A 16,859-nucleotide genomic window follows, 5' to 3' on the forward strand; every position below is an offset into this window, starting at 1 on the left:
TTATGCGACTTTTGACTGAATATTTTTGTTCTCCTAACCTTTTGACATAAAAAAGATATACTTTATTTGTTTCGATAAATCTAACCGTTTTCGAGAAAAACGCTAAAATAACATTGCTTGCATGTGATGAATACGAAATCATTTTAATTTATTTTCTACATTAAACATAGCATGCTTTGGAAACAAGCACTTCGTTGCCTTGGAAACAAGTTTGTGGAGAATTAGTTTTGACAGATAGTAATTTTGTATAAGTTCTTTTGTAGTAATTGTTATCATAAAAATAATAATAAAAATGAACAACAATTACTCTAACGTGGAGTTGCGGGACATGCATTATTATTACGGTTTAGCTGCTGGCAATCTTTCAGCACGACGTATGTATCGCGAAGCACTTCCAAATAGAAACCTACCCCAATCGCGAATGTTCAGTACTATTCATCGAAGACTGGGAGAATTTGGATCGTTCAAAACTAGAATATTTTATGTAGGTCGACAACGGAATACTAGAACAGCAGAAGCAGAAGCTCGTATTTTGAATTCGATAGAGAATAATCCCAATGTAAGTATAAGAAAAATTGCTATTCAGGAGAGCATTCCAAAGAGCTCCGTACATGAAACAATACGCGAACAAAACATTCATCAGTACCACTACCAAAAGATGCAAGCCTTATCTGCCGTAGAACCTGCTGCTCGTGTGAATTTCTGCAATACTGTTAGAATGCTTCATAATGGTGATCAAAATTTTGTTGGTAATATCATTTTCACTGACGAAGCTGGATTTGGCCATGATGGCTTAATAAACCTCCACAATGAGCATTTTTGGCCTGATGAGAATCCTAATTTATCAATAGACCGTGGTTATCAAAATAAGTTTTCCGTCAACGTGTGGGCCGGTATTGTAAGGGACTACTTAATTGGGCCACATTTCTTTCCACAAAGACTCCATGGTGAAGTTTACTTGGATTTTTTAAGAAGCCACTTACCTATTCAATTGGAAGATGTACCATTCGGATTAAGAAATGCAATGTGGCTGCTTCAAGATTGCGCGCCACTGCATTTTAGTTTAGCGGCCAGAGAATTCTTAAATGAAACGTTTCCTGAAAGGTGGATAGGACGCGGTGGTTTCGTATAGTGGGCCCCTAGATCCCCTGACTTAAACCCAATCGATTTCTTTTTTTGGGGCTATCTGAAGACGCTTGTATACAGGACATCTGTGAATAGCGTCGATGAACTGAGAGAAAGAATTGTTGCTAATTGTGAGGTAATTAATCAAAAGGAAGGAATATTCCATAGAGTTCGTCCGAATTTTTTAAGAAGAATTAATTTATATATTGAAGAGGAAGGACGTCACCTTTGATTTGAATGTTTAATTTGTATTAGTATTGTTATAGTAACTTATGTATTTTAACCTTATGATTTTGTTAGTAAACCATTCTTTATTTGTTGAGGACGTTATTTTTTTATTATTTACCATTAACCACCGTAACAACAAATTTTCACAAAAATTACTATCTGTCACAACTAATTCTCCACAAACTTGTTTCCAAGGCAACTAAGTGCTTGTTTCCAAAGCATGCTATGTTTAATATAGAAAATAAATTAAAATGATTTCGTATTCATCACATGCAAGCAATGTTATTTTAGCGTTTTTCTCGAAAACGGTTAGATTTATCGAAACAAATAAAGTATACCTTTTTTATGTCAAAAGAGAGCTTATTTTTACGGTAATTTAAAAGAAGAGAGAAATCACCGAGGCCTCTTTATTCCCAATATAACTTTTTTTTTCTATAACATTAATTGTTAATTGGACATATCGGACTGGGATTTTTGAGACAATTAAAGAAAGGTAAAACTTTTATTTTCAAAAAGTCTTCAGACTGGGATTTTAGAGACAATTAAAGAAAGGGTAAAACTTTTATTTTCAGAAAGTTTTACATTAATAGTTCATGTAATAAACACGTTAACTGTTAAAAGTTAACGTTAATGAACGACCTGTACACGGAAGAAGCGCCGGCCCACGCACGCGCTTGAACGCTGCTCTCGTGGCGCGCGATATTTTTGCCTTCAACATTTCAAATTCGGTTCAGTCTCTATCTCGAAAACCGCTCGATCAATTTTGATGATTTATTTTTTATTTTAGGTATCTCATCCAGACGAGTACAATGCCGTCATAAAATGTATACATTGTCGGTATTGATCCGTCGCAAATTAAACATTAAATATTTTAAAAATTTCAAGCGGACGGTAAAAAACTACAAAGCAATAATTAAGTATTTATATTTTTTAAAATAAAAATAAAAATTAAATTAAAATTAAAAATAAAATTTTTATATTTATAAAAATAAAAACTTTTATTCTTATTATAAAAATTTTGATTTACTGTTATTCAATTCTACTTTTTTGGCAGGATTCATCACCATCTTCTTCGTCTTGTAAAAAACCTGTCTTTCAAAAATCCTTTTTGTAAATTCTTCGGTATCATCTGCATTTTCTCGATTATAGGTTCTCTACGTTTTCGCACGATTGGACATTGCAAGTTTTGCAAATTTCCGTACCTTGCAAGCTGTGTTTTCTTCAGCTACAGCTTTGTGTTGCGCAATTGCTCTTACAACTGCAGGAAACAATTTTTAAAAAAATTGCCATGGCCAATTTTGCTAAAACATAGAGAAACCTATAATTGGGAAACTGCAAATGATACCGAAGAATTTATAGAAATCGAGTTTGATGAGTCAGATTTCTTACAAGGCGAAGAAGATGGTGATGAATTCATTCCTGCCAAAAAAAAGGAGAATTGAGTAACAGTAAATAAAAGTTTGTATAATAAAAATAAAAGTTTATATTTTTATTGCTTTGTATTTTTTCTGTCCTTTTCCTATTGAAAATTTTAAAGATACTGTGACGTCTATTGTCACTATGACGCCTGAGCGGCGGCGGTTTCCTCGGGCGCCAGTTCCTGTTTTTAGTGCAGAAACACCACTACGCGGGCGGCTACAGTGAAGACACGGTATGTCCAGAGGGTCTAGAGAGAGTTAGACTTCACACAGGAATAAAAGTCACACAATTGGAATATATTTACATTTATTCAGTCCAATTCTACCTATTTACACTATTCTACTCTATTGCTAAACGGTTATGGTTATATACAGGGTGACTACGGAAAACGGTAACGGCGGTGCGGTGTTAAGCGGTGACCTGACGAAAGCAAAGCACAGCAGAGCTAGCGGAACGGTTAAGGCGGTAAGCGGTAGTGCAGATNCTGGGTTTCTCGGAATCCTGTCTGAAAATTACTTCGTTTCAGTCTTATTCAAAATAATAACACAGGTTCATAAGAGTTTTGTTCCGTTGATTTATTTTTATATATGTATGTTTCATTTTTATATGTACATATTTTTATGTTTTTGATGAATTTGATAATGTTCTAATTATTGTTAATTATTTGTTGTTACTTATTAATTGGGCGCCATTGATAATAATGTTTAAATTTGAATTTGAACCTGTTTTTTATTGAGAGTAGAGCTGACTGAATATCAGGGAGTGGTTTCCTGCAATTTTATTTTGTTAGATTTGCTTATAGTAATTTTAAATGTTTTTTAAATTTTCACAAGTATGAGTATATTACAAATTTTGTGTGTGATTCTAATTTTATAATTGACAAAATTTATTCTTAGGCTAAATAAAACAATTACCTACATAAGATTCCCCCTTTTAATCTAAAATATCAAAGTTATGATTTGATAGTATAATGTCGACAATTCAAGATTTGATAACGTGTAAATTTTGGTTTTACGTTATATGCATATACGATTAAATTTTAAATTTCTATCTTTAATATTCTTTTTTTAATTTCAACTTTTTGAATTTTTTTTCCATACGTCTCTGTGGATCAATTAGAACGACATTAACTTCTAAAATTAACGTTTGGTAATAAAACAATTAGTTGCAAAAAACGCACAAAACTAATTAACAAATACCTGGAGCAATCGATTCAGCCTTTGGTACACTTGTTGGTCATTGGATTGACCGTCTTTTTCATAAATGTCATCAACATTAATTGCTTTTTACAATAATAATGCGCAATTTTCGAAAACTGATTTTTCCTCGTTCGACATTTATTTAAAAAAAGTGAAAAAACATGTAATTTGTAAGTTATTTGCAATTTGCTAACTTAGCGTCACTGCTTTCGAGTTACTTTTTTATATTATATTATATTATATTATCATTCTACATACCCTTCTCCGACATTAAGTGCAATAAAATGTCTACTGATAATTTTTTCAGGATTTATCATCTAATGTAGTTGAGTGAATCGGTTCAATCGCTAGCAGATGGCAGCATGCTATTTATTTTCTTTTATCTCTCTCTTTTTTTAAAGATATTTACTAGTTACCATCACCGCAAAGTTGTTTATCCAAAGGCCATTTTCACACTGACTGACACGATACCAGCACGACAACGACAACGATGTCGGTGGATGCGTAACTTCATATAAATAAATGGTCATGTTTTCACAATCGCCGATATATCGGTATCGTGTCGTGACAGGTTACTCCACTCGCGTCGTGGCTGATTTTATATCGTATCGGTGCTGTGCTGATGTCGTTCCGGTGTCGATGGCGGTCTATGTGAAAGCCCATTCAACAGTGCACTGTCGATTCCGATGCCGTTGCCGAGTAAATTATTTTTATTATGTTGGTAAATGGTAGGTCTTTCCGGGATTTTCCCCTCTTCAATATGAGTCGATCATTGCTCTTGATATCATCATGTCTCAGGTGCGACCGTTTGTTTTATTTTCTCCTAATTAATTTATCTAAAAATATTTATATGCTAGTGGAATTACTCAATAGAAAACTAAGTAGACCGTGTTTTTGTTTTATTTATTTATTTATATATGTGTTTATTTTACTTTAGTTTTATATAAAGCTATAACAATATATTTCTTATATTTGTTTTGTTATTATCTTAATATAGAAGAATTAATAAACATTCTTTCTTTAAATATTTCTCGAATGCATTAGAAAAAGTTTCCAATAGTCAGATGCACATGACTCTGGCTATTGGAAACAGTTTTGGATGGTTCTAGGAACAAAACTATTGACTTGACAACATATTATTACGTTATTTTATTTTGATCTTAATGTTTTTAATTATAATTATTTGTTAATTATTAGTTGGGCGCTATTTGATGAATTTGTATTATGTTTTGTTATTTATGAATTTGTTATGTAATATTTAAATTTGAATTTGAATTTGTTTTTTTTTACTAAGAGTAGACAGGAAGCCACACCCTGAAGTTGAGTCACATCAGGGTGTGGTTTCCTGTTATTTTATTTTGTTTGATTTGCTTAAAGTAATTTAAAAGATGTTTTAAAATGTCACAAGTATGAGTATATTACAATTTTTGTGTGTGATTGTAAATTTATAATTGACAAAATTGTATCCTTAGGCTAAATAAAACAATTGCATAAAATTCCCCCTCTTAATCTAAAATATAAATGTTATGATTTAATATTATACTGTCGACATGTCAAGATTTGATAACGTGGAAATTTTGGTTTTACGTTATATGCATATACGATTAAATTTTAAATTTCTATCTTTAATATTCCAGTTTAATGTTTGCATTTGCAATTTGGGCAAATTTTAATGTGTATACAACTCACAATGCGCTGTGCCATTATGGTGGCACAGCGCATTCTTCTTCCTTCTTCCTCAACTCTGGAAATGCGATGGGTCCATTTGCTGATATAGGTCGTAGATAATTCCGCGTTGACGTCCAGAAGCTAGTTCTGACTGCAATCCACTATGATGTTACTAGCCGCCACTGCATTACACTTTTTGATTTTTCCACTTTATTTATTTCACTACCTTTTAACTAGTTCAAATTATAATGTCGAATTTTATGTTTATTACTACTGATGATTATAGACTTTTCGGGATTTTAATCATTTATGGACATTGTGTGTTATGACGTATGACATCACTTGATGTGACTGACATTTCACGTTTCAGATGGCTGGATAGGTAATTTTTACCAACTTTATTGATTATTATTATTGATATTGAATTGTTATTTTAGGTGCTAAACTGACGATGTTACTGTTTTAAAGATTTATGAGAGACTATCTGCTTTGAGCTAATTTTTTGTTTTTATTAAAATGAAAACAACAGAAATGTTACTATGGAAAGAAACGAAACTTTTGAGAATTTTTATTTTCAAAATACTGACTTTCTGCATGTTTTAAACTGCATGATCTTTACGATATTTAGATTCTTTAGAGTTTTCTGCATTTTTTATTCAGAACTAAGAAATTAAGCGAGTCTAAAAGCGAAAACTAAAATGTGCAAGTTTTTAAAATGTAATCTAACTCAAAACGATCGATAGCAGAATATATATAATCTGGGTGTATCAGATTCGGTTTATTCGAAGTCAAGAGTCGTCTCCAGGATTCGATTCTCAAGACTGAACTAAGCCACGAGTCTCGAATCTTAATAATAATGAGTCATACTGCCCATGAGTAGAGAGTTCAAAGGGTGACCTGTTGTGTACCCCGCAAAGGAATATTAGGGACTATTGCAAGGGTTGTTATTGGTTAATTTTACGGAACCTCTTCATTGAATCAGAAACCAGCCCAGAGTGAACTATTCAGTGCACTCCGGAGGACATGAAGTAGGAAATTTTTGTTAGTATTATTTGAATTGTACCTGCTTGCTTTTAATTTAAAATATATTTGAACTATCTTTTATTAATACATAAGTTATATATACATACACACATATACACAAATACATATATTCATTTAATTAGGTTTTTTTATAGAATGTTTCAATTTTCAGGTCAAATCAAATTTGCACCAAGTGCAGGTTGATCGATATCTTAGGAAATATTTATTTTTTTTTCAAATAATGGAACATATTTCAATTCCGAATAGCGTGTTATATTTTTAGTTGCCGTCTGTGATGCTCTGTTCATATTTCCTCAGAAACTTACCTCTGATGCTGATGGAAAAGAAAAGTTCTTTTTCCAGATATTAATAACTGATATTCACTTTCCTGAAATTCTCAACCTTAATGAACAATGGATGAAGTTAAAGAAGCGTTTATTCATTTTTTTTTTCAAAATGTATATCAAATTTATGTTACAACTGTTTCTAAAAATTATCAGGTCGCTACCAGACAATATTTAATATTTTTTATCCTATATTTGAGTAACAGATCCTAATAGAAGAGTTTAATTATATTCAATCAAGGAAAATGAGTTTCGAGTAATTTACTTACTATATTTTACGTTATAATATAATATAATATAGTTGTCGTGTGTAGAGTCCACATGAACTATCCGTTCATACAGTTCTTTTCCTCTTACAGAAAATACAATACGTAGGTATTCACTATTTTTTGGTTTGTTACACAAAAGTAACGCTCATTTCAAAACTGTACATGGTTACCTAAATATTTATATATTTTGACAGCCTTTTTTAAAAATAAACAGGAAAAACAAAAACTGACATTTATTTTACAAAAACGAAGTAACCTTGAAACCAGTTATGTATAAATACTGTAAAAGATGTCTCCGACATCCTCTCACCTGAGGAATTTCGTTATAAAACCTAAAACAAATTTCTCATAAAACAAAAGAGACATCAGTTTCACTTTACTGGTTACAAAGGTTTAACTAGGTTTTAAATCTACTAGGACTTTTGACTAAACGTCCACTTCGCGTAACGTACACTTTGTTAACGGGTACTCTGCTTTTATTATGCACTCCCGCACGATCACTTACGACATACTTCTTGTCTTCATTTGGATAGCTCTCATCAACAGTAGCGGTCGTCTCGTCAGGATAATTGCCTTGAAGTTCGGTGAGATCACTACATTCAAGGGGGTAGATGTTTTGCAGGGACGGAAGTAGTTCTCTACCAACTGTGTTCACACGAACTAAACCAACAGTCCTATCGATACATATGCAGGCAATCACATTAATTTTCCTCTCTCTGTTTACTTTTAGTTCGTCACATAGAACCCATAGAGATTGCGGTTGAAGAATCCATCTTGGTTCCTTCCACCATCTAGATTTAAATAAATCTTTAGCAGAACAGCCTCGGGATGGTAAGTCTGCTGGGTTCAAATCTCCAGGCACATGTCTCCATGCTCCAATAGAACTTAAGGAACGGATATCTACAATTCGACTACCTACAAAGGTGCCCATGGCTCTTGTCTTCGTATCCACGAAATAACAGTGGAACTCCAGCAGAAATATTCAATGCCTTTATCAAGGTTAGCTAACTTTGTTAGCCTGGCCCCTATTGCTGCTGCCAGTAGTTCTAACCGAGGTATTGTTACTTTCTTCAAGGGAGCCACTCTAGCTTTGGCGGCTAGCAACCGCAGATTCACCGTGTTGCCTTGTTCAACTCTTAAGAGAAGGTGTGCATGCTCAAATTTGCTGCTTCACCTTGTTCTGCACAAATCCATCTGGGTATTTCAATTCTTAGTAAGAAGGGAAGTTGTTCATCAAGCCAATTCTTAAAAGCCCGGTCTAATTCCGGATCTATAGTAGTGTCCCTACCCATTTTTTGCTCCCATGTCCTCTGTATCAATATCTTGGGTATCAAAGTGGTTGGAGACATGTAGCCAATGGGGTCAAATATTCTTTGGGCGGTTGATAGGAGAAATCTCTTCGTAACAGTCTTGTCCTAGAGAGTAGTAATTTCTTTCAGCCATTCACCATTTACCATTAATACATCTCCCTCTGTATTCCAGGTTAGACCTACGTACAGCGACACTGATATTAGGAGAACTTACTGTGGACTCCTACCCTCGTAAATCAAATTTTGCCTCGGCCATAAGCATACTTGATTCTAAAATAAAATGATTCAAGTCATTCTCAGAGGCTACACTTGTTACGCAGTTATCTACGTAAGAACTCTTCAACAACTTCAAAATTGTTTATTTGGAATACATTGTCTCACACTACTTCAGCTTCTTACCCAGATGATATTGTATTGTTGCCCCAAGCAGAAATGGGCTACTATTCACTCCAAATACAACACGGCGATGTCGATACACTTTCCGCTTTCCTTCGGCATCAGTCCATAGAAATTCCAAGAAATATCTATCAGTTTTATAAACACCAATTTGTAAAAATGCCTTTTGAATATCTGAAATCACTCCAAATCGCTGCTCTCTAAATCGCAATAAAATCGTAGGAATCAATTCTACAAGATTCTCTCCCTTTTCCAAACAGTGATTCAATGATGGCTGGCCTCTGTCCTGTGCTGATGCATCAAATACAAACCTGATTTTCGTAATTGAGTGTTCTTTTAACACTAGTCGATGAGGTAGGTAATGACCTTTAACAGTTTCCTCCTCCAGAGGAACCTCTTCTATGATATATTCCTGTAACCACTCTTGAAATACACGATCATAAGCTTCAAATAGACAATCACTCTTTAATTTCTTAACGACGGCCTCCAACCTCTTTTCCGTCAAGTGATAATTACTGGGTAACGCAGGGTGTCCATCCAACCATGGTAATCTCACTTCATAACGTCCACTTTCATCTGTCGCCACAGTTTGCAGGAAAAATTCTTTTGCAGACAATGCCATTTCTTCACGAGTCCTCTTCTCCGAAGGTTCAGTGACTCCAAGAACATCTAATTTCCAAAGATCCATGATGCAAGATTCCTTTACAAAGAGAGAAAGAACGGCCATGGACATACTGGTGTGTGATTCATTTTGCATTCTCCCAGAAAGCGTCCAACCCAAAAATGTTTCAGTTTTATCAAACCGCATTTTAATATATGTCTCCTACCCGTATAGAGTCGCCCAGCATAGTCAGCACCAATCAGAAGTTCAATGATACCCGTACCTCTTACATCAGTAAGTTGTTTATTCAATGCCTTGACTCCTTCCATCCAGGAACCTTCAAACACAGGCGAAACTTCCTTATATATCATGGGCTGGTCCAATACTTCTAAGATACACGAAAAATCTCCCGCACTTAACTTGACATCGCAACATCATGTGTTTGTGATTGTTCAACGCCACCAAATAAGCAATGCATGATTTTTACACGACGTTTCGACCGATAACCTAATCTCTGTACGGTTGATTTCATGATATATGATCTCTGCGAACCAGTATCTATTAAAGCTCGAACATAATGTGAGTTAAACTGTCCATTCACTCGAACGCATAAAGTTTCCAAAAACACATATCTGCCGGTGTTTGCAAGAGTCTGGTCACTAATCCCACCTCTATTGTTCATGTTACAGTTCTGCGTCGTTAAGTCACGTTTATGCATGGGCAGATCAGGACAAATTAATGACACGTGCGGTTTACCACAAATCATGCCCTTCAAACGTGTACGGCACTTCTTAGCTTGATGTCCTATTTTGAGACCCCTATAACACGCCCTCTTATTAAACAAAATTTCACGTTTGTGTTCTAAGGTGAATTTTTGCGCTTTAAAACAAGTTTCACTTGCATCTGATCCTTCACAAAACACACATTTTGCAACATCACAGCTGACTAGGGTACTCGCCGTCGCTACAGCCGACTCATTAGGTTTTGCCATTCTCTTGGCATCTTTGCCTGCTGCGAGTGAACCTTCGGCACACAAACCAAATCCTTTCGTAGTTAGAGAAATGCGTTGTTCGTTTTCCACTTCCCTCTTAAGAAAATTCATCAGGTCTGTCAACTGGCCTTCTAATAAACCCTTGTTACTAAGTGATTCACTTTACCCTAGCTCTCTTGCATCCACATTAGTTGATGTCCTTCCTATACGTTGCCAAACTCTAAGCAGATCTTCTGGTAGGCACGATTCTATTAAAGGAAAGAGCATGGCAGAACATTTTTCGGAGGTTACCCCTAGAATTTCAAGTGTCCTCATCTGGGATTCTAACCTGTCATATAATGTAAAAAGATCCACTTTAGTTTGTGACATGGCATTGTGCAAAATGAGCTTCAGCAGTTCGCGAACATCTCTATTTTTTGGTTTTCTCGGCCAAATCGTGCCTCTAACCCCTGAACTACTTTTTCATAATTTTTTCCTATTGCAAGAAAGCTATCTACTAATTGCCTAGCACTGCTGCCTGGCACTGTTGCTTGAATTAAATATTCTTATCTTCCAAAGCAATATCAGAATCATCATGTATGTTCCTAAATTGTGTCCAAAATGACAACCAGTCGCGTATATTGCCATCAAATTTTTTAAATTCTATAGTAGGTCCTAGTTTAAATTTACGTCTACCTGTTACGCTGCTAGCCTCTGAAATCACCGATTGCACATCTTCCTCTCTTCTTTGCTGACAATGTAAGTAAGTAAGCTCAGTAAATCTCTTTTCGTAGTTTTCACATTTCTGTTAACAACAAACCCTACTCAGGTGCATCGTCTGCTAGAAGTGCTTCATAAATATCATGATCTATCACATTCAAATTATCGTGTTTTTGTACAAATAGCTCCCATGACACTTGAATGTCTCTTATTATTAAACTAGCTGGGGATCTGTCACTACTTGTCAACAAGGTTTCTAAGTCACTTGCGTTCTTTGTAAATACAGTACGCAGTACTTTACGACGTTTCTTATTTTGTTCCACGTTCGAATTCGAATTCATGATAAACTCTGTTCAAAACAACACTCGTTTAACAAAACTCCAATACACAATCAGTGCGACAGTTGAAATCACAAAATCTCTGATCTGGTACGAATACAAAACGGTTTTCCACTACACAGAGAGTCATGTCACGGTTGCCATTTTGTCATGTATAGTCCACATGAACTACCCGTTCATACAGTTCTACTCAGGTTCTTTTCCTCTTACAGAAAATACAACACGTAGGTATCCACTATTTTTTGGTTTATTACACAAAAGTAACTACCATTTCAAAACTGTACATGGTTACCTAAATATTTATATAGTTTGACAGCCTTTTTTAAAAATAAAGAGGAAAAACAAAAACTGACATTTATTTTAGAAAAACGAAGTAACCTTGGAACCAGTTATGTATAAATACTGTAACAGATGTCTCGGACACTATTATTTTATATGATAATTTGCCCAGTATGAACCATGGACTTTTATAAAATGCGTATTGGAAATTTCTTGAACACATATATAAGAAATCGGCATTTTTCAAATAAAATTTTAAACATTAATCAATACTATTTACATAATGATAATATTCCTCAGTGCAGCATTAACATATTTCAAAACATTGTTAGGTCGCCCACTTCCAATTACTAAAAATATTGATAGTATCTCGTTCTGATTGGCATTTATTACATATGTTGATGGTGTAATTTATATTCTGTTAAACAATACAAATTGTTATGATTTAAATTACCAGTTTATAGGTCAATGTCAATTTTTTGTTCGAATGAAAATGCCTGGATATCTATTACTAAAAAGGATCTGAACACAGAACGCAAACGTACAATTCTGTTGAAAGGCACTCCCATATCAAATATGGAGCCGTTTCAATTCGATCGCTTTACTTAATAACATAATTTGCATTAACCAGTGGATACCGTAATACCAAATACAATTAGATATGTATATCTGGCGTTTTATTTATTTATTTATTTATTTGATACACTATTCAACAGAAAATATCCAATTACTGAATGGGTGGGAATATAATATGTAATATAAAAAAAGAAATATGACAGTAATAATTGGTAAAACAATTCGAAGACAAAAAAACCTATAAATAAATTTAAAAGTAATAAAACTATAATACANTTACTTAATAACATAATTTGCATTAACCAGTGGATACCGTAATACCAAATACAATTAGATATGTATATCTGGCGTTTTATTTATTTATTTATTTATTTATTTATTTGATACACTATTTAACAGAAAATATCCAATTACTGAATGGGTGGGAATATAATATGTAATATAAAAAAAGAAAAATGACAGTAACAATTGGTAAAACAATTCGAAGACAAAAAAAAATAAATAAATTTAAAAGTAATAAAAAGATAAACTATTTTACATTAAATAAAATAACAGTAGTGTAAAACAGTCATATGCTTTAGTAAAATATAATAAACATTATACATATACACAAGCTAAAATGAAAAATGCCCATAAAGACACAACATAATTCGAGTTTCAAGATGGCCGACGGGCAGGAGATGTGCTTCGTGAATACATCATGTAAAAAGTGTAAATCTACGTTAGGTAACGGTACTAAATGTAGAAACTGTGATAACAGTTTTCATTTAAGTTGTGCTAAATTGTGGTCGGGTGTGCAGTTTGTTAAAGACGGATTAATTTGCTGTAATACTAATAACAACGATAAATTTGTTGACGACTGATATGGATTCTAACGCGGCATTTTTCGATGCTATGGAAGAAATATCATCCCTGGACAAGAAAATGGTATTTCCCATCTTCATGTATATCATAAAGCAAAAAGGCATTATTATTAATGAATTACGTGACAAAATAAAATTATTAACTGATCAAATGACCATTTTAAATATGTCATTGATAAATAAAAATAAGGAGGGAAATATTTTGAAAGCAAGAAGTGAACAGCAAATTAAAATACCTCAAAATATGAACGGAACAAAAACTAACCACCAGAAAAAACAAGTGGAGACAAAACACCAAACTGAGAAAGAAATAAAAAAGCCAAGTAAACAAGATAGCGCAGTGACAAGTAAAAAATTGGTAGCTGACTTATTAAAAGTGCAATCGGAAATAAAATGCAATGAAATTATTAATCTAGTGAACGATCAGAAGGACGTATCACTTTCTGATTCTTTTCACCAGCAGAGAAGCGATTGGAAAGAGGTAAAATATTCAAAGGGACGCAATAGACAAACAATTATTGGAAACAATGTAAATGTGACCATAAAAGGAGTACCCAAGCTGGCTGCTCTACATGCTTATAGGATTGATACAACAGTAGAGGAATTGGAGAGTATGCTGAAAATGCATTTTCCAGAAGTCAAATGTGATTCAATCTCAGCAAGACACCCGGAACTGTACTCTTCGTACAAGGTGACTCTTTATGAAAAAAATTTTAGGAAGGCAATGGACCCGAGTTTATGGCCTTCAGGAGCTTGCATAAGTAGTTTTTTTCAATATCAGAAAAAATAACACCAAATAATTTAATGTTTATGCCTAATTTACTGTTATATAATGCTCAGAGGTTAAATACGGACACGATTAATAATTTAGAAATAGCTAGCTTAGCTAGTTTTTATTATAGGACTAGCAGGGAAAAAGGCGGTGGGGCTATTTGGTGTAGAAATGATTTGAGAGTAAAAAATATTGACCTGAATGTTTATTGCGAAGATCAGCATTTTGAAATATGTGGTATATGTCTAAAAATACGTGACAGAACCACTTTAATATTAACTTGTTACAGATCTCCTTCTGGAAATCTAGATATATTTTTTGAAAAAATAGTTGCAGTACTTAATTATTTAGTCAAGCCAAATATGGATATTATCTTAAATGGTGATATAAACTTGGATTGTTCAATTTTGTCTAGAAATTTGAAAGACTTTGATATGCTCTGTAATTTACTTCTAGCTTATAACTTGATTCCTATAGTTAAATGGTCGACCAGGGTTACTTCCTCCACTGCAACTATAATAGACCAAATATTCACCAATATAACAGATGATGGTACCGTATCTGTTGTTGATAATGAAATATCTGATCACAGAACTATTCTTTTTGAATTTTTTAACAGTGATAAAAATTCACACAAATGTAATGCTAGTATTAGAAGAAGTTACAGTAATGAAAATGTTTTAAATTTTAATAACGATTTAAAAAATGAAAATTGGGCAGAGGTTTATATGCAGACAAGCATGGATCGGGCTTCTGATTGTTTCTTTAATACATTTTCATATTATTTTAATGTGAATTTTCTACTAAAGAAATTTTTTAAAAATAATTGTCATAAGGGGTGGGTTTCGGATGAAGTTAAATTGTCCAGTTGTAAATTGAGAGACCTAAATGTATTGAAAAAGGCATATCCCGAATTGAGGAATAAGTACATTATGGCTTATAAGAAACATAAAATATTAGTAAATAAAACAAAATTAGATTATAATAAACATAAAATTTGCAATTCCGATAATCCTACTAAAGCTGCATGGGATACTGTATCGCATTTAACGAATAAACCAAGTAAAAGTCAAAATATTAGTATAACGTTTTGGGGCCACGTTTAGCCAGCTCAAGCAATAGCAGGATTAAGAGAAACTCTGTATACTTGGTTAACCTTTTATTGCACGTTACGTTCGTCAGGGTACATACCGAGAGAGAGGCCGTCACCCAGCTTGCCTCGTATTTATATACATATCTGCGCATGTGCGCATCTATCAATACGCCACAATTAGTTTATTTGATAACTCTGAAATTAATGAAGATCCACTTTTTGTAGCAACAACTTTTAACAATTTTTTTGTAGCAGCACCGCACGATAGGAATATAAAAACTGTTCAAGAGAGTCTATTTCTAACACCTTATGCCAGTGATGAACTGTTATATATATATATTAAAAAATAAATTAAAAAATAAAAGATCATCAAGTTCAGATGATATTCCAATATTTATAGTAAAAAATCTTTCATTACAAAACCTCTTACTTTTCTGGTCAATTTATCATTTGAGACCGGCATATTTCCAACGAGTTTAAAAACGGGAAAAGTGGTACCTGTACATAAAAACATGATGTACATTGTGTGGACAATTACCGATCTGTCACACTAACCTCAGGGTTCTCAAAAATTTTGAAATATGTATTGCTATTTACATCGTGTTATGGCGTATGTTGATAAGAATCATATTATTTCTGATAATCAGCATGGGTTTTTGGTAGGAAAGTCTACATCCACTGCAATGGAGAACTTTTATGAAAAAGTGTTGTAGTGTATTGAGGCAGGTGAATGCCCTGTTGGGGTATTTTGTGACCTCAGCAGGGCCTTTGAATGTGTCAATCATTAATTATTGCTAGTAAAATTGTCATCCTATGGTTTTCGTGGTTTGGCTTTAAACTGGGTTAGATCTTTTATGACAAATAGAAAACAGTTTGTCAATGTAACACATTAAAAAGACGGGATTTAGGAGTCCCTCAACGATCTATACTGGGTCCAATACTATTTTTGCTTTATATAAACAATGTATGCTGACGATATATCTCTTTTAATTTCTCATAAAATTGACGGGTCGTTGCAGACCAAGTGTAACAATATAGGTACTGGATGACATAGCAAAATGGTATGCGGTAAATTGTCTTTATTTTAATATTACTAAAACCCACTTTATAAGATTTCATAATTGGCAAAGAACGTGTTTGAATTTGAATGTTAATATTTATGATACCTCTATTTCTAGTTGTAAGAGTGCACAATTCCTAGGGTTGAAGGTAGATGAGTGTTTAAATTGCAAAGAACACTGTAATAATTTATTATCTAAATTACACTCATTTTAGTACGCGAAGCACAAAGGCTCCATCTACCGCGCTGACTTCCACTATGCCATTCAAATGGCTACTACGGTGGAAGCGACCTGCTAAAATTTGCCAGGTACTTTATTGCACGAATGTCGCCTATAGAGGGCGAAACACAATGTAAGTCGTCAGTGCCGCGAAAAACAACTACTCCGAGGGCTATTTGCCCCTACCGGCATTGAATTACATTCGCGACACCCAGTACAACAGCTAGGATCGTTCATCAGCTGGTCCCACCAGGCACAGACCGGTTTCGGACTTATTAGTCCTCATCAGTGTGTCATAGGTAGGACAACCGATGAACGATCCAGCTGTTAAAAGTCGTAAACTCCCGACAAGAGGTACATAGTACGCGAAGCACAAAGGCTCCATC

At 33.9% G+C, this 16,859-nt stretch overlaps 1 protein-coding gene across 1 annotated transcript in view; it reads left to right on the top strand.

The window, feature by feature from the left end:
- Positions 1-13,572: 13,572 nt before the first annotated feature.
- LOC111691792 overlaps positions 13,573-16,859 on the top strand; it is a 46,292-nt gene continuing 43,005 nt past the window's right edge. Inside the window, exon 1 of the mRNA XM_023455143.1 lies at positions 13,573-14,019. Coding sequence (XP_023310911.1) covers positions 13,573-14,019 — 447 coding nt within the window. The remainder of the gene's footprint in view (positions 14,020-16,859) is intronic.

Source organism: Anoplophora glabripennis, unplaced genomic scaffold, assembly GCF_000390285.2.
Source record: "Anoplophora glabripennis isolate ALB-LARVAE unplaced genomic scaffold, Agla_2.0 scaffold554, whole genome shotgun sequence".
In the NCBI taxonomy this organism is placed as follows: Eukaryota; Metazoa; Arthropoda; class Insecta; order Coleoptera; family Cerambycidae; genus Anoplophora; species Anoplophora glabripennis.